Genomic DNA, 18,057 nt, shown 5'->3' with positions numbered 1-18,057 from the left:
ACTGGAAGATCATCCCACATTCAAATACAATGACGATTTCTGATAAGCGCACTGACCTGATATTTTGTTATCTTACAAGGTTCCCGCTCAATGAAGTTGACCATGCCCAGTCCGTTCTCCTCTATGCCATTCTGGATCAATGACTGGTTATCCCTGGACTCCTTCACCACTTTAACTTTTAACCTGCTCCGAAGAATAAGTGCTGCATTGCCTAGTAACCAAACGGTAAAGAAATTAATTTGCTGTCAAGATAAGAAAAGGAGTTCCAAGTCTGCGTCAATTTCAACATACTTTTGAACCTTATTTAGCACTGAATAGTATTTATTTTAGGAGTTTCTAAAACATGCAACCAGCAGACAAGGGATATTAGCTACTGATAAGATGAGAATATATACGGATTTCACTAATGATCCCTTAGCTGGTGATGTTCGTAATATATATCACAGACATGGTGCAATCTTCCTAAACGATGCAATTAATTTGGTCAACAATCTTGATTGGATAACTGCATCCCTACAATCTACGTCCAGGGGCTTCGACCTCTGAACTCTATTAGCTTTTAAATAGATTAAAATTAATTTACTAAACCAAGTATTCCAACCTATACTGTGAGAACTTGCTGCTCTGATGGGAAGACACACATGCTGTTAGAACCTGTACCTATTGCTAATTTAATCTGTATGCTATTAATGCTCACAAATGTTGAAATTCAATGAGTTTTAGCACAATCTAAAAAAGAAAAATGTCAAGGCAGATCAATCATATTCCTTACCTTCGATAACCTGAGTAACTTGGGGCTGGAAGTTGTCAAAGTTAAAAGGAGTCAGAAACCCTAGGGATCCAAGGTGGAAGGCCATTACTGGAGGCACACTATTCTGTTCAGAGAAAAAGGGTAAAAGAAATTTACCATATTTCAAATATCAAGGTGTTGCCCATTTCTTTAGCATACTTCAGCTGTAATTTTCACTCTCAGCATCAATCTGAAAGGCATCAAACAGTTGCAAATATAGCACCGGAGCAGCTGTAAACCTCCTCAAGAACACTGTTGCCATTGAAGGTTACTTTTTCATGTGGTCATTGATGACCATTACTGGTTGGAGCCATTAAGGTTCATTAATGCTTGGGCCATTAAAGCCCATTCAAGCTGCTGCCCCTGTGTTGAATTACTGCTTGGCACCATTAATGTTAATGCTTAGGATTTATAATCTATGTAATATCATCAAGGAAAACCTGTGCTTCATAATAGATAGATATTTGCCAATCAATAATGACATGGTCAACTGAATTTCATTACGGACTAACAATCGTGTCTCGCTGCGACCAGAGGATTTCTATTGACGAAGCCTGGGGTCATTGATGATCAAAAGGCCCCAGAGCTACTGAAGCTCATTACTGTAGTAGGCCATTACAATTCTTTTCAGCTGAGGCGATCTGTGGTTATGAATGCATCAAGCTTAAGGCTCGTTCCATGCAGTGGGCATTTATTGGGGCCAGCGCCCACTGAAACCAGACAATGGTCCTTTGAAGCCCCTAGACTGGATTTGGAACTATGAAAAATAGCAACAGTCATAAGAAAAACTTTGATTAAGGTCCACTATAAGGTTGGAAGAGGAACAGTGCCTACAGGAAGACCTCAAAAGACAGGAAATTCAACAATTAAGGCAGAGACAGTGAGAGAAATAGAAGGAGATAGAGTGGGAAGGAAAGGGTATAGATAACTGCCCAGCATGTATTCTGATGCATATATGTATTTGGTATTTACATAGAACCTAACGAAAATGAGCACAGCACTGTGCTCTGTCTGATCCTAGAATTCTATAGAAAGTTGTTGGTAATATGATTAAAAACCACCAGGTCAAAGGCTGAAAGGCTCAAAAGCCCCCACACACCACAAAAATGGCAGGATGGGCATTACATGTTTTTACACAGACCAGCCCTTACTCCAAATAGTTTCCTTTATTGCACCCCATGAACGATAACCCTGCTGGGTGCAATATTTGCTCGGAGTGCTAAATACCTCCCATTATGAACAGCCATCAATTAAATGAGATACTACATATGGAATGCGGTGTCTTCCACGAGAACTTGTACTTCTCAAAATACACAGCATGTTTTAACCCAGTATATTTTAGTAGGTTTGAGCTGCTGAAATACACCAGGAGAAACTGCTGAGGTGCTGTAGTTATCGTACAGGTCAGAATTCTGATCCCTACGTGAACAGCAGTTTCCGCAGGTATAGAATCGTGGCCTGTGTTCTGTTGATAATACATGCAGGCATCCAACAGATCAGAAAAACACACTTTCAATGGCATGCGTTAGAACATGAAGGCACATTGTTTTGCTGTGTCATTCAGGAATACCTGACAACACTATTCTGGTAATTATTACGTGCAAGGCAGCAGGTGTGTGTTTGTAAAATGATACAGTGGAAGCCAACTTGTGTGCTGTAACTGGAGCTTCGCTTTCATTGGATGTATAATTGATTCGACATCACGTCTCCTTGGCAATATCACTTTTATGGTCAGTGTACTCGTTACGGTGTGAAGCATTTTTCTTTTTTGCAGAACATGGGGGGCGTGCTCGTCAATCAATTGACTAACACAATGAAAGTAGATTATTCATAAATGGGGGATTTACAACTGATATACATTGAATAACGCATAATTCTGCAGTATGGGACTCAAGCTCACACAAACCGAGGTTAGCAAAACACTATGCTACTGTGAGAGATCTCCAAATTAAAACATGGAATATATTTCCAGCTTTTGGACGCCTGGAGGGGGTTTGGACCCAGGCTGGGAAGGCGAAGCTGGACCAATAAGGGCCTGGGTAGAACGCCCTCCGGAGGCGGGAGCCCCGCCCTCTGCCCACAGCAACATGCCGGCCAACACGACCGGCCAACACGACGGGGGGCCAGGATCGGATTGGCCCTAATTTGAACAAGGCAAGCTCCCTCCCCCCCCAATGAGGGGGCGAGGGAGGAAATGCGAGGAGGAGGATAAGAAGGGGCAACGGCCCGAAGAAAACACATTTCCCTCCCTCGCAGGAAGAACGAAAGGAATCCCACCCACCCACACCTGGAGCACGGGCGTCGCAGCCGTAAGGGGAACATGGGTAGCGGGACAAGCACGAGGAAGCCAGTAGAAAGAGAAATGTACTAGAAGATAGATAGAAGACTCTCCCAGTGTCCTTGAGATGCCTCACGGCAGGGGCACCGAGGGAACCAAGGGGCGGCGTGCCGCCATAAAAAGAAGAAAGGTGATGCTCCCGCAGGACCCTTGGGATGCCTCACGGCAGGGGTACCTAGGGAGAAGATGGCAAGGACTCAGCCTCAGGAAAGGTAGAGTAGATGCCCAAGTAAGGTCCTTGGGATGCCTTAGACGGCAGGGATCCCTTGGGAGAAGGGAGGGCCCCACAAAAGGTTTACAGGGCGAGCGGGACGGCACTTGCAGCCCGGGTAGGTCCAGACGGACCCCCTCCAAATTGGTAGCAAGCTGAAGCCTAGACCCGCGAAGCGGAAACCCAGAGAAAAAAGGGGCCCCTCCCCTCCCAGGAAATGAAATAGAGGAAGCTGGGTCCATAATGCAAGAGAAAGAATTGCAAAGGACTATAGATGAAAAGAAACGACATGTACAACATGGGCATCAAATGACGCAATGACCACGAACCTTTGAAATGGAGAACAAAATGTATTGTATGTAAGAAATTAAATATTGACGTGATAAATAAACTGCGACCTTTTCAGGCACCAAAGAAAGTTGTCAGTGGTGATTCTAAGGTAAAGGTGCGCAGCGATGGTAACAGTGGAGGAAGCGGGACGACTAGACGCCTGGAGGGGGTTATATCTCTGGCACTGCAAATTAGACTATTTTAATGCTGCTGCTGATATCATCTGCAGCCCCACAAAGTATACTATTTTCAATGGATATCATCTGCGGCACCACAAAGTAGACTATTTTCAATGCAGCCGAGCGGCACCGCAATGTAGAGTATATTCGATGCGGCTGATGATATCAGCAGCACCACAAAGTAGACCAGATTCAATGCTGCTGATAATATCCTCTGCGGCACCACAAAGTAGATTATCGTCAATGCTGCTGATGGTGATTATCTGCGGCACCATATTCAATGCTGCTGATATCAACTGCGGAACCAGAAAGTGTACTATTTTCAGTGCTGCCGACGATGTACTATGTTGACAGAGTGGAAAACTCTGGTGAGGTGCACAGACACCAGAATGTGAATTTCAAACCGCCATGGTTGTGCGACAAAGATGTTCCAATCAGACACAGTAGATTTGGCCAGCAACCTTCCAGATCGAGACCCATAATACCACAGGATCCAGGGTTGAGCTCTCATTCGTGCCAGCTGTCCGTGGCAAACACATATCACTATAAAGGCTAAAAGGACAAAATGGTTAAATGCTGAAATGTTTTGTGTCTGGATGTCAGGTCACTTGCTCCTACTATTTTGGGGACAACAACGCAATCCATTTCAAGAGTTGTGATCTGCAAAGCCCCTTACAACAGTCCGGCTGTTGTTAAAGAGCAGCTGTACATTCTACTGCCCCTTAGAAATGCGGTTAGTGCAGGCACTGCTCTGCCTCTAAGGAGACAGACGGATTTTGAAAACAGCTACAGTGCACCACGTATCCTTTTAGGCAATTACACAGAAATCTCTAAATACACGATACTTACATAAGCCTTGGCTTCTGCCTTACGACTCATCTACAGTCCGTTAAGAATTCATATTGGGTTTTACTAATATCTCTATTTGAGAAACTAAGAGCGATGGTACTAAATAGATAGGTTAATTTTGGCAAGATTACCATTTTTATCAGGTTAACCCTTCCATATATAGTTAGGGGCAAGTTCTTCCATCTTAAAAATAGATCGATCTCGTTTGACACTTTTTTCAAATTTAACTTCGGAATGTCATCTAAGTTACTTACTATAATTACCCCAAGATAATTAAATTCCTTACTGCTAGGGCCGGCCCAATTCTCGATGTTCCAGCACATTACCTCCGTTTTGGATGAATTGGAAAGATAACCTGAAAAAACTCCAAACTCCTCCATGATTGATTCTACTCTAGGGAGTGCCTCACTTGGGTTATTAGTATATATCAGTAAGTCATCTGCATAGAGGGCTACCTTGCTGCTGTATAAATTAACTCTGAAGGGGGTAATTGACTAATCTAATCTTATGGCTTGAGCCAAAGGCTCTATATATAGATCAAACAGGGGCGAGATAGGGCAACCCTGCCTTGTCCCCCTAGTTATTGCAAAGCTAGATGTTAACAGGTCGTTTAACAAAATTGTGGCAAAGGCCCCCTGGTAACAATTGGTCAAAGTCTGAATTAAAGTTAGACCCAGGCCCATTGATTTCAGTAATTCCCATAAAAAGATCCAACAGACGCGATCGAATGCTTTAGCCCAAGATGTGAATTCTCCCCGGCTGATGATTTACACATCTTTTTTGATTGTGTGAAATTAAGGCCTTTCTGGAAGCAAGTGGAATATGCACTCCAAGCCATTTTCAAAGTCAAGATCAACTTGAATCTTCCTTTAGTAATATTTGGCACTAATAATGATCTGATGAACTGGATGACTGCAAAACAGAAAGGTCTGATTATGTATTTAATCCTTATCGCCAGAAGGGAGATATGCAGGCTGTGGAAGGATCCATCTCCCCCACTATACGAAAAATGGTTGAGGGCTTCATTTAGTGCTGCCCGATTAGATCTTGGACATCTAGATGGTATGGAATTCAGCACTTGGTCACCACTCTTAATTTGGGGCAGAGATTTGAGACTGATCTAGTACCCCCAGGTCCTATGATTACACCTAGCTTCAAAAGAAGCTGACCTGGGTAGGTCTATAGCTAATGCAAAATGCAGACGCCAGGGGAGCTCAGGTTCATAGATGGCTTACTGCTCTTTATTGCAGGTGCTATATGGTGAGATGAGGACAAAAAAAAGAAAAAAAAAAAAGAAAAAAAAAATAAGAATTCATATTGGGGCATATTTAACATTCTTTCAAGCAGCGCAACACAGCAAACCGCCTAGCTGCGCTGCATGAAAGGAAAAGGGCAGGAATGCGCCACATTCATCATATGGTGCATTCCCATCCTTTCATTGCACTCATGCACTTGAAGCAGCCTAGCGCAAACACGGGCACCCTTGCACTATGGTGTAAGGGTGCCTGCGTTGTAAACAGGATTTGTTTTGTGCAGGAAGGCACACCTTCCTGCACAAAAACAATCCTGACACATTTTTATCTTTCTTTGTGTGCTGCATTTTGCAATACACAAGAGGAAATAACGAGCAGAAATAATGATATTTAACCTGGTTATGCCTCACCTGGGGAGGCGTAGCATTTTGATGCATTTACAGGTCTACCACTAATGGTAAATTTAGGAATGCGCCAGGGGTCGAGTAGCGCAAGGCAGCGATTTGCGTTTTGTTGCGTGACTCTAGATTTATCAAGCCACTTGGGGTGACGCAAGTTGGCCTTGCATGGCTTGATAAATCTGACTTTGTTGTTGTGAGTCCCTTGCTCCCCCTTGTGTGGCGCAAGGGTGACGCAACAATGATAAATATGCATCATTCTATTTTGTCTTCATCAGTTCTCGGAGGCGGTGTGCAAGAATCGGAATGGGATGTCCACAAGTGCGTGCAACACTACACTCTACATAATGCCTTTAAAATTATAAGTACAGATTTTGAAAAACATCCCTTCCTGTGAATTACACGTCCTTTTTCGTATCCAAACACTACTCCTGCTCTCCCTACAATCTAGTGTCCATTGTTTCACAATTACGTTAAAAACAATCTTCGGCCCAAACTTCATATCAATTTCTCAGGCAAAAACAAACTGAAAACATCATAATGGATTCACATTTTGCTATTTTTAAAACTTCAGGGCACTCACTTGGAAAAGGGAAGATGCATAGAGTAAGGTCCCATCTCCTCCGAGGCAGATGATAAAGTCAATTCGATCTGAAATATCGTCGTAATCTGTATATCACAATTTGAAAAATTAAATGTGTTAGCTATCGCTACACAGTAGGCAATTTGGGGTTTTCACACATGCAATAGCTCACTTGTGTCCTATCACGAATATAAACCTGTGCATCTATCTATAAAATAACAAAAATAAGTAAGGATTTGTCATTGACAAGGTGATACACCACAAAGAGGGTGGAGAGCTGAGATACAGTAAATTTCTTATGTAGTTTGAATAAAATTATAACCCATTTCATGAAGTAACAGAAAATGTTAATCAAGTTTTGAACACTGGAAAATATGGAATAAATTCTAACCTTCACTGAAAGTGCAAAATTTCTTCTTTACTGGTGAAAAACACTCATCGTTGATTATCGCTGGGTCTTCCAAAACTTTCTTCTCCACATAGACAACCATTCCTTTTGTCTAAAAACAGAACACAAATGCAATAAGTTGAATGGAAATGTCAGATGCGCACTCTTTTTTTCTACTTTCTTACAATCACCTTGCTTAAGAGCCACCTCCGCAAAAAGGAAAACAACTTTTGCTGACACTTACCCCCAATCATTCCCACCTCCTCCCAAATCAGAATTGGTATTCAGAACTTTATGGTGAACAAAATGGACCAATCAGTCTTCAGGAAGAACCACCAGCACCACCCATAGAGGGTCCATGTGGCTAAGTGCTTGCTACCCAGAAATAAGCGTGCAGGGAGGCAACCAATGGGTGGGGCGCAGCAGAAGGAAGAAAGACGTAGAAATAGAATACCCATGCTCCTTTTTTCTGGATACATAGCCACCCACGTTTTGAAGCCTTGCGCCAACTGAATAATACCGTCTAATGGTATAAACAAATAACTAAAATGTCAACAATTTTCAATGAGTCAATTTAAGTTGATCCTAACATAAATAATGGGACATGTCTTCAATATTCAAATTTGTGATTAACATCCAACGATGATTAGTACTTGTAAAAGCTAATGAAACGAACACCATGTCTCTGGAGGCCTTTAATGATGTCAATGTGAGGTGCATCGTCAATGTAACTTTAGTTACCAAATCCATACAAATGCACATTTTCCATACCCTAAAACATACCTAACTACATGTCCAGACCATTGCTGGGTGCAGCCATTTAACCCCTTCAGCGCTGGGCGAATTCCGCCGCGGTGCTGAAGGGTTCGAGCGCGGGCGGGACCATGACGGAACGGTTCCGTCATGAGCACAGCTCAACCGTGGCTCATGACGGAACCGTTCCGTCATGAGCATGGAAGGGGTTAAGGTACCACTTTCAGCTTAGACAATGTGGGCCTTTCTATAAATAGGTTTGAGTCAGACTGTTATATCACACCTTCGATGGAGTGATAATATTTTTCTGCACATCTGTATTGGTCTATTTCACAACAGATATCCTGCACACTGCAAACCAGAAACGTTGTGTTACATCATGGTTGATTGCAGCAAAGAGGTGGTTATCTCTAGGATAAGATATGCACATCTTGAGACCTCGCCGCCCATGCACATTTACTAAAACAAAATGATTTTAGTAACATGTTTTGCTTAGAGTGCCCTTTAGGATATCGTCGCAGATTGGAGTTTTGTTCCGTAATTGTAAATCTACAGACCCAACAGAGGTACAAAGAGGAGACCAATATGTTATACAATGAAGATCAGCACTAGTATATTTTCTCTGCATTGTTACAATACAGCCCATGCAAGCTACAATGTGACAAAGAAGGTTGAGAATATGTGGTGTACAAACACTCAACAACGTTTACGGATATACAATAGGGCTCCTTCAAACCGTTCCTGTACTTTTCTTATTCTTTAAACTCTGCTTGTAAAATATGCTGCATTAGGACAAAGTCATACAATGGCCGACTAAATTGGGGTCTACATTTTAGGGTGTAAGCTATGCCTTGCACTTATCAATTTAATGTTTTTCAAACTACCCTAAGAAAGGATTTAGTGCATACTTAAGGGGGTGTGTGTTCTACTGGCTATATCTTGGTCCAGCTTTATCCAGAGTTAAGCAGAGGTAGTAGTGTCTGTCGGGATGGAGGAGTACATTATCTCTGCTATCCCAAGGGTACTTCCTCCATCAAATTTAGAGATGACCGCCTGCTGCTTGTCATCTCGGTACACTGAAGGAAACCACAGTTACGGCAGTTCATTTCAATGTACTTAAAGTTGGGTGTATGGCCACTGTCGGATTTGACAGCCATCCATTAAACGATTGACATTTTATTTCTTTTGAAAAACAAACTCACAGTAAGAGTTTGTTTTTGAAAATTAAAAAAACAAAGACCTCCACTCCCATAGAACTTTCTCCTGGAATGGGGAAGTTACTATTGTTTTTTCATGTCCCTCACCACTAGGTCTTTCCTGCAGTGACAGGCAGGCAGGCAAAAAAACAGGCATTAAACCTTAAATACCAGTTTAATGTCCTTTCGATGGGACCATAGAGGGCTCCACTGATCGAATACTTAACTTTGCCTAACTCTAAATAAGTGTGATGGACCAAGGATGAGGCAGGGTACTCTGTCACATTGGTGATGGAGTGCCCGGTCTGCAAAACTCTAAATAGGGGCATTTATTTTTAAACCAGACCAAGCTACATGTCTGGCTAGGTGATCATGGACAATAATTCCCTTATCTTACAACAATAAAAGCTATTGCAAACGTCTCAGCCCCTCTGTATTACATGCATTATCAGGAAGCAGGGCACAAACAATAGTTGTGTAAACTGACATTAACTACCCATATCAATTCTTAGCGTGGGGAGGTCAGGGCTTGGATTTTAAACAAATGGTGCAAATTGAAAGCAATGCTTTAAGTGTACCTCAGTAAGAAATATGCAGAGTTCCTTAAAGGGCTGCAGGAGGGTCGCATCCCTGATCTTCTTGATGACCAGAACACTCTTAGGAGGCTTGTTCCAAGTTAACCGTTGACTTGCTGGGTCCTGAATGTGCCTGCAAAATAGAAAATGAAAGTGAGATGAGAGTTCAGAACTTTGCGAATAATGTGGGAGACCACATTGATATCAGATATTTTACTGGGGGGTTGGAAAAATCAAGTGAACTGTGATGCCAAATGTATTTCAAATGACGTGACAGAGACAAGAGCGGCCAGTGTGGAGCAGAACGCCCTCTTGGTTGGCAAGAAACCTACTCAAACAAGGAAATGTGGAATGGTGGAAGAAGTAATATGGGTTAAGATTGAAACTGCACTCTTGCTCATCCTCATTGTCCACCTGCGGGTGGAGTTTGTATTGTGCAGTTCCCCGGATGTGGTTAGACGCCCCCTTTTTCGATGGTTTCCGCCTTGTTTTTTGGTGTTATCTTCTTTTTCTTTGTATTTTTAAAATCTATGTATCCTGATAATCTCTGTGGTGTACTCAGTAACTCGTTAATTCGGCTGGGCCCCAGGGGGCCTGTTGCTGCCCTGATGTTGTTGATCATGTACATATTAGCGGCCGGCCCTGGTGGTTGTAGGCCCATGTTTGTATTGATTTTTATGTACAATAAAGGTTTTCGCAAAAAAAAAAAAAAAAGATTGAAACTGCAAGTAAACTTGAGCTGAACATTGTTTACGACTAAAATGGGAACATGATTCGACATTTGCACGTACTACCTTATATGATTGTTTTAAACTGTAACCCGTAGCTCTGTTGCATCATCCTTAAGCTTTCAGATGACTAACCAGATGGAGTTCTTCTGGTTTAGTTATACGCTGTACATGAACAAGGCACACTGAGTGAGGTTCGTGCCTAGGTTTCCTTTGTATATGGATCCGAAACCTAACATTCAGTCTATACCTTTGCTTTCCTTCCATCAACCACATCATTGACATTAGTTCAGGTTGCTCCCCTATCTACCAAGTGAACCACTGATCCAAATGCAGGTCTTTGTTATATCACTAGTTCATGTAGAATTATATGTCGTTCTCCTAAATTGGAAATAACCATGCCGGAGTTTGTATTTTTCTTGTCATATTTGCTATGCGTTCAAAGAAAGGACAAATGTCAGGCTATGTGTCTTATTCATTCAACATGGAAATTGGTGTTTACTTTTCATTTTTTGACTACAATGAGAGCGGATTTTGTAAAGTTAGCTATGTGGCAATCTTCCTGGAGTATAGACAGGGCCACTGAAATTATGCAGCTGTGGCGTTTTTTCCACATAATTATGGACTTGCCACATTTGCCACACAACACATCATTTCCTGCTAAGTTTGCAGATTTTTTACAAAAAAAAGGGGGTTTTGGCACTCAAATGGATAGTTACTGAAAATGCGGAGACATGTTTTGCTGTGCAGTGGAAGGCCCTTCGCAAAGGTTGACTGTTCACCTTTCAGTCACATATTGCCGTATTTGGGTGTTAAACTAGTACTAATATGTTGAAACCTTTCTCCAGACATTGCTAACGTGTAAAAATTACTAGATAATGGACTAATACTATAACACAATTTGCAGCAATCTGCCACATAATTTGCATTTTATTGCTGCACAATTTAGTCAACCCTGCCACATAATTTGGTCCTCTTTGCCATATAGTTCCAGTGGCTCCAAGCATAGGGAGCGTGACTGGAGAGACTGTAGGATGTAAATTCTGTTCAAACATCACAAAATCTAAATACATTTAAATAGACTGTAAAATTATTTTGAAATAGGTCAGCAGCTAAGAAAGCACAAATGGAACACTTTTTTGTAATGCTGAAGTGTAATGGAAACATTTGCAATTGATTCAAAACAAATGAAGAAACTTTACTTCGTGATGTGCAAATGACAATTATTCACTGAAACCCGATTTCCACACGTTGTCTGCACTGTTTATATGCTTATCTGTGCAAATTGAGTGCCCATTTAAATGAAAAGGGTAATGTCTGTAAATAACCGTGAGCTACCACACAATGCTTTCGTAATATATTTGGGACAGGGTGTTCCAAAATGCACACCAACTGTCTGCCTGCAGACCACGCCCTTACCACTCAGTTTGCAACTGCAAAGCCCATCAATATTCAATAGGCCAATTGTACAAAAACTCTTTCAACAAATGAAATTCCCATCTCCAGGGACAAATCAGCTACAGCACAGATCGGTCCGGCTCTCAATCAATCAATCAATCAATCAATCAAGGCATTTATATAGCGCACTACTCCCCCAGAGGGTCTCAAGGCGCTAGGGGAGGGGGGTCTGCTACTGCTCGAACAGCCAGGTCTTGAGTGGTTTCCTGAAGGCGAGGTGGTCCTGGGTCAGGCGGAGGTGGGTCGGGAGGGAGTTCCATGTCTTGGCGGCGAGGTAGGAGAAGGACCGTCCCCCTGCGGTGGCTCTTCGGATGCGGGGACGGTGGCGAGGGCGTGGCCGGTCGATCGAAGCTGGCGTTTGGGAGCATAGAAGTTGAGGCGGCTGTTGAGGTATCCTGGGCCTTGGTTGTGTAGGGCTTTGTGTGCGTGGGTGAGGAGACGGAAGGTGATTCTCTTGTTGACCGGGAGGCAGTGCAGGTCTCTCGTGTCCGGAGATGTGGCTATGACGGGGGATGTCCAGGATGAGTCGTGCTGAGGCGTTCTGGATCCGCTGGAGTCTCTTCTGGAGTTTGGCGGTGGTTCCGGCGTAAAGGGAGTTGCCGTAGTCCAGACGGCTGGTGACGAGGGCCCGGGTGACCGTCTTCCTGGTCTCGGTGGGGATCCACCGGAAGATCTTATGTAGCATGCGCAGGATGTTGAAGCACGACGAGGAGACGGCGTTGACTTGTCTGGTCATGGAGAGGGAGGAGTCCAGGATGAAGCCCAGGTTGCGTGCGTGGTCTGTTGGTTGGGGTGCGCTGCCTAGGGCGGGGAGCCACCAGGAGTCGTCCCAGGCGGAGGGTGAGGATTCCAGGATGAGGACTTCAGTCTTGTCCGAGTTCAGTTTCAGGCGACTGTTCTTCATCCATTCGGCTACCTCTTTCATCCCTTCGTGAAGGTTGGCTCTGGCGGTGGCGGGGTCGTTGGTGAGGGAGAGGATCAGCTGGGTATCGTCGGCGTAGGAGATGATGTTGAGGTTGTGCTGGCGTGCGATGTCTGCGAGGGGGCTCATGTAGACGTTGAAGAGGGTTGGACTGAGCGAGGACCCTTGAGGAACGCCGCAGATGACTTCGGTGGCTTCAGATCTGAACGGGGGGAGGCGGACTCTCTGTGTCCTTCCGGCGAGGAAGGAGATGATCCATTCCAGTGCCTTCTCCTGGATTCCGACGTTGCTGAGTCGCTGCACTAGTGTACGGTGGCAGACAGTGTCGAAGGCCGCGGAGAGGTCTAGGAGGATGAGGGCCGCTGTTTCTCCGTTGTCAAGCAGTGCCCGGATGTCATCGGTGGCTGCGATCAGGGCGGTCTGGGTGCTGTGGTTGGCTCGGAAGCCAGACTGCGAGAGGTCGAGGGAACCGTTTGTCTCGAGGAAGGCGGCCAGCTGCTTGTTGACGGTCTTCTCGATGACTTTTGCAGGGAACGGGAGCAGCGAGATGGGGCGGTAGTTCTTGAGGTCGGTGGGGTCGGCTGATGGCTTCTTTAGTAGAGCGCTGAGTTCGGCGTGCTTCCAGCTCTCCGGGAAGGTCGCGGTGTCGAAGGAGGTGTTGATGAGGTCCCGCAGGTGGGGTGCGATGACAGCGTCGGCCTTGTTGAAGACGTGGTGAGGGCAGGGGTCGGTCGGAGATCCGGAGTGGATGGAGTTCATCGTGCGGACGGTATCTTCAGCGCTGATCGGGGTCCAGGCGCGGAGGGTGGTGGTGGTTCGGTCGTGGCGTGCGTCGGTTGAGTGCTGAAGCTGTTGTGTATGTCCGCGATCTTGTTGTGGAAGTAGAAGGCGAGGGAGTTGCAGAGGTCTTGCGAAGGGGTGATGTCGTTGGGGTTGGAGAGCTCTTTAACGATGTTGAAGAGTTCCTTGCTGTTGTGTGCGTTTTTGTCCAGTCGTTCCTTGAATGCAGTTTTCTTGGTTGCGTGGATGAGTTGGTGGTGTTTTCGGGTGGCGAGCTTGAGGGCAGTCATGTTGTCCGGTGTTGGGTCTCTGCGCCAGGTTCTCTCGAGGGCTCGGCAGTCCTTCTTGGAGCTCTTGAGTTCGTCGGTGAACCATGGGGCTTTCTTGCTGCCGGGTCTGCTAGGCAGGGTCCTCAGGGGGGGCGAGGTCGTCTGCGCAGTCGCTGATCCATTTCGTGAGGTTGGTGGCCGCTTGGCTGGGGTTCGTTGCGCTGGTGGGTGGGTTCTTGCTCAGGGAAGTCGCGAGCTGGTCGGCTGTGATCTTGTTCCAGCTTCTGCGTGCAACCTGTTGCTGTTGGTAGTGGATCGTGGTCCTTTTGAAGCTGAAGTGGATGCAGCTGTGGTCCGTCCAGTGGAGTCCGGTGGCGTGGCTGAAGGCGATGTTCTTGCTGGATGAGAAGACTGGGTCGAGTGTGTGTCCGGCGTAGTGGGTGGGGGTGGTCACCAGCTGCTTGAGTCAGAGGTTTGCGAGGTTGTCCAGCAGGGTGGTGGTGTTACGGTCGTTGTTGTTCTCCAGGTGGAAGGTGAGGTCCCCGAGGAGGATGTAGTCAGCGGAGGGGAGGGCGTGCGGGCTGATGAAGTCGGCGATGTCTTCGCTGAATTGTGTGCGTGGTCCCGGGGGTCTGTAGATGAGGGTGCCTCTGAGGGTGGTCTTGGGGTTGATGTGGACCTGGAAGTGCAGGTGCTCGGCGGGTGCGAGGGTGTCGTCGGTGTTGGTCGTGATGCGGATGGTGTTCCTGTGGATGATGGCGATGCCTCCTCCGGTCTGGTTGATTCGGTCCCTTCGGATGATCTTATAGCCGTCTGGGATGGCGATGGCGATGTCGGGCGCTGAAGAGGCGTTCATCCAGGTTTCCGTGAGGAAGACGACGTCTGGTGAAGTAGTGTCGAGCAGGTTCCAGAGCTCGATGACGTGTCTGTGGACGGAGCGGGTGTTGAGTAGGATGCACTTTAGGTGGCTGCTTCTGTTGCTCGTCTTGGTCGGTGCAGGAGTAGTGCAGGTCCGGATGCAGATGAACTTGCAGGAGTGGCAGCAGAAGGGTCCGTGGGTGCCTCTCGGGGTGGCTCGGTAGCAACCCGGGGTTCGGCCGGCGTTGAGTGCGTAGAGTTCGGTGGCGTTGTAGGTCCGGCAGGAGGGCTGGAGTCTGCGGGGGCCAGGGGTCCTGGCACTGGGCGCGGTCCAGGCGCAGACGGGCTTACCTTTGGCGCACCTTCGGCGCTCAGTCGGTGCTCCCGCTGCGCGCGTCCGCTGTGCGCGTCCGCTGCGCGGTCGCTGAGGGGGCGTCATAAGAAGGGAGCCGGGAGGGCGGGTCAGCTGGGAGGCGGGATCGTGGTAGCCAATCGTCTGGCGTGGGGGCGGGGCCGCAGGCAGGCAGCGGCGGAAAAAACGGGTGCAGGGTAAGCGGGCGGCCCAGCGGCGGCTGGGGCGTTGCAATCGGCATCGGCTCGCAGCGGCGATGTGCTCAGGCAGCAGGAGGCTCAGGAGCAGGAGAGGTGAGGAGCGTGGGGGCGACCAGGCCGAAGGCGCAGTGGTTCTGAGAACAACACTGGAAATGACCCAAGCAAAGCAACATAAAACTCAAGAAACAGGCGGCACTTGAAAGCCGCTCAGCCCACTTCTACCTCCTCCACTCCCACTCCCCCCCCCCCCCCCGCCCCCCCCCCCCCCTCGGTCAGCATCAGCATTCATTTTTTTAGCTCACAAGGCAACTTTACAGATTGCACATCGTTCATCAGGCTCACTATTTCGAAGCCTAAATAAAGAATAAACCATCAACTGAAATATTAAAAGTTCGTCAACCGTTGGGCCTTCTTTGATATTACCCAGTGGCGCACAATGAATCACAGAATGCCACGACTCGTGCTTTGGAAAAGAAGGGCTTTTCTTCTTCGCTCAGCACAATCCATAGCTATGTGAATTGACCTGGCCGCAAACTTCAAAGACCTGAAGACACGATTTGGATCAGTTTACACCAACTTTATTTACAGTAATAAAAAGATACTATACTAGCTAAAACATTTTTTAAAGAATTAAAATTGCAAAGGCATCCATCGCTTTACACATCTTTCAACTTGAATTTGCTCCCTGGATAGGGGTGGGATTTACATGAGCCTTAAAAATAGTTAATAATTCATCACTCAATTGTGCTTAGAATACGTTTTTTGTTTTTAAAGAAGGTTACCTGCACTTCCTAGCAGCTCATCTACTTTTTATTGATCAGGAAAAGAGCTAGGGCAGGGTTCAGCTCATCTACTTTCATTGTTCATGAAGAGCTAGGGCAGGGCATTTTGGCTGACATGATTAGACTGAGACCACTTACTTTATGGATAACCAAGTGGCTCAAACTGGAATTAAATAGGATTGGCTTGGATCGTGCCTCTTGCATAGCCTGGATTATTTACGGCCGGGATTGCTTTCCTAAACTGGGGCGACCATCCTTCTTCAGTTCCCCTGAGTACATAAAGAAAACTGCTCTTATCTGGATCAAAGATGCCTTTCATAGACAACTGTGTGAAGAGAGGCAATCTCTTGCTTCAACTAAGCCCTCAGTCAGGTCCTATTGCCTTCTGCAGTCTACCCTCTCTATAGAACCTTACCTTTTGTTTGACATGTCCAATACCCATCGTTTTTGGTTAACCCGATTTCGGCTAAATATGGTTAATTTTTTACTTAGCACCCCCAAGAGATGGTCTCGCGATGTGGACCGTCCTTCATGTACCTGTGAAGCCACATCCACTCAAGATACCCTGCACTTCATCTTATTCTCTTCGACCTATAAGCAGCTTAGAGCTCGCTTTTTGAAGCCACTTCTAGTAGGAAGAAACTTCACTCAGGCCAAGCTATTCTATAGATTCTACAGCTACTAAGTGATCTTTTTGTTTGTTGGTCCAGTGCCTGTTTTCAAATTGTTCCGCTAGACTCCGGAATTCCTTGTCTGATGATTTTTAATGTTGTGCTTTGTTAAATATAGTTAGGCTATTTGGTTTTAGGTTTAAACCTATAATAACTGATAAAACCCCACCAAAAGGAAAATAGCCATCACTGGTGTAATCATATAAACACTGAAAAAACACCTTTGCAACCACAAACTAAGTGCCATTCAAAGAAAGGAAAAGATGAATGAAAGAGTCATTTTTATTTCGTCCTTAAGGGGCCAATACAATGTAACTCTGTTATACAAGGTAGTATCAAGAGAGACTGGGCTAACATTATTCTGCTTGAGTTTTGTTGTTTAGGGATGTCACTGAAACATTGTCTCTTCTTCCTTCTGCTTTTTTTAGGTTTGTGGTCTTTGGTCTAAAGATGCAGTGTTTAGATGCATTTTTAGGTCTTAATTAGTTATTGTATAAACTGTAGAGAATTGGGAAATATCAAAATCATATTTGAAATTTTGGCTACATTTGACTTCACTGATAGGTGAAATGGCTGGATTAATCAGAATCTTTCCTAATATGTAGCATCACATTTACCCACAGACAGAGAATGGGTGAAGTCCTTTGATACATCTGTCCCCCTTTCTAGTGAGTCAGTATTGATTGTAAGTGAATTGCCAAACAGCCCAGTTTTCAAACATTCAATGCAAGATGTAGTGACAGGTATGTGTGAAACAAATGTTGTCACCAAGCATCTGAGATAGTGGTGAAAACATGACGCCAGGCATTTGGTAAACATGGAACAGTGTCACTTGGAATGCTGCTGAAAAAAGTTCCTACCAAGTTCAATTAAGATTGGAGTGATATTGTTTGTATTTGCAGTAATTCGGTTACGTATATGAACAAGTTGTATGATGGCCTGTCAAAATCGATACCTGAGCTGAAGTGCTTCCCTGTAAGATATCCTTGTCACTTGCTAGAGTGTATGCTGAAAGCATCTTTACAATCTTCAGAGTTAATGAAGAATGCTATTGACTTAGTAGTCCATTCTGGTGCAGTAAAAATGTATTTTGTCCTCATATATACCCTGTGCACACACTACCTATACACATGCACTATCAGTGCAGAAAGCAAGCAATAATAAAAATTAAATTAAAATTCTATAAACACCGGA

The 18,057-nt window shown here is 45.3% G+C and overlaps 1 protein-coding gene across 8 annotated transcripts in view; it reads right to left on the bottom strand.

The window, feature by feature from the left end:
• Positions 1-18,057, bottom strand: part of NADK (NAD kinase) — a 574,415-nt gene that overhangs the window by 43,492 nt on the left and 512,866 nt on the right. For all 8 annotated transcript variants that reach the window (XM_085609365.1, XM_085609361.1, XM_085609381.1 and 5 more), the window contains 5 exons: positions 9,847-9,976; positions 7,323-7,431; positions 6,932-7,017; positions 773-875; positions 57-211 (listed from right to left, as the gene is read on the bottom strand). In XM_085609365.1, coding sequence (XP_085465491.1) covers positions 57-211; positions 773-875; positions 6,932-7,017; positions 7,323-7,431; positions 9,847-9,976 — 583 coding nt within the window. The remainder of the gene's footprint in view (positions 1-56; positions 212-772; positions 876-6,931; positions 7,018-7,322; positions 7,432-9,846; positions 9,977-18,057) is intronic.

The sequence above is a fragment of the Triturus cristatus genome, chromosome 1_2 (genome assembly GCF_964204655.1).
Source record: "Triturus cristatus chromosome 1_2, aTriCri1.1, whole genome shotgun sequence".
Lineage (NCBI taxonomy): Eukaryota > Metazoa > Chordata > Amphibia > Caudata > Salamandridae > Triturus > Triturus cristatus.
This window is presented reverse-complemented; position numbering and strand designations above follow the sequence as displayed.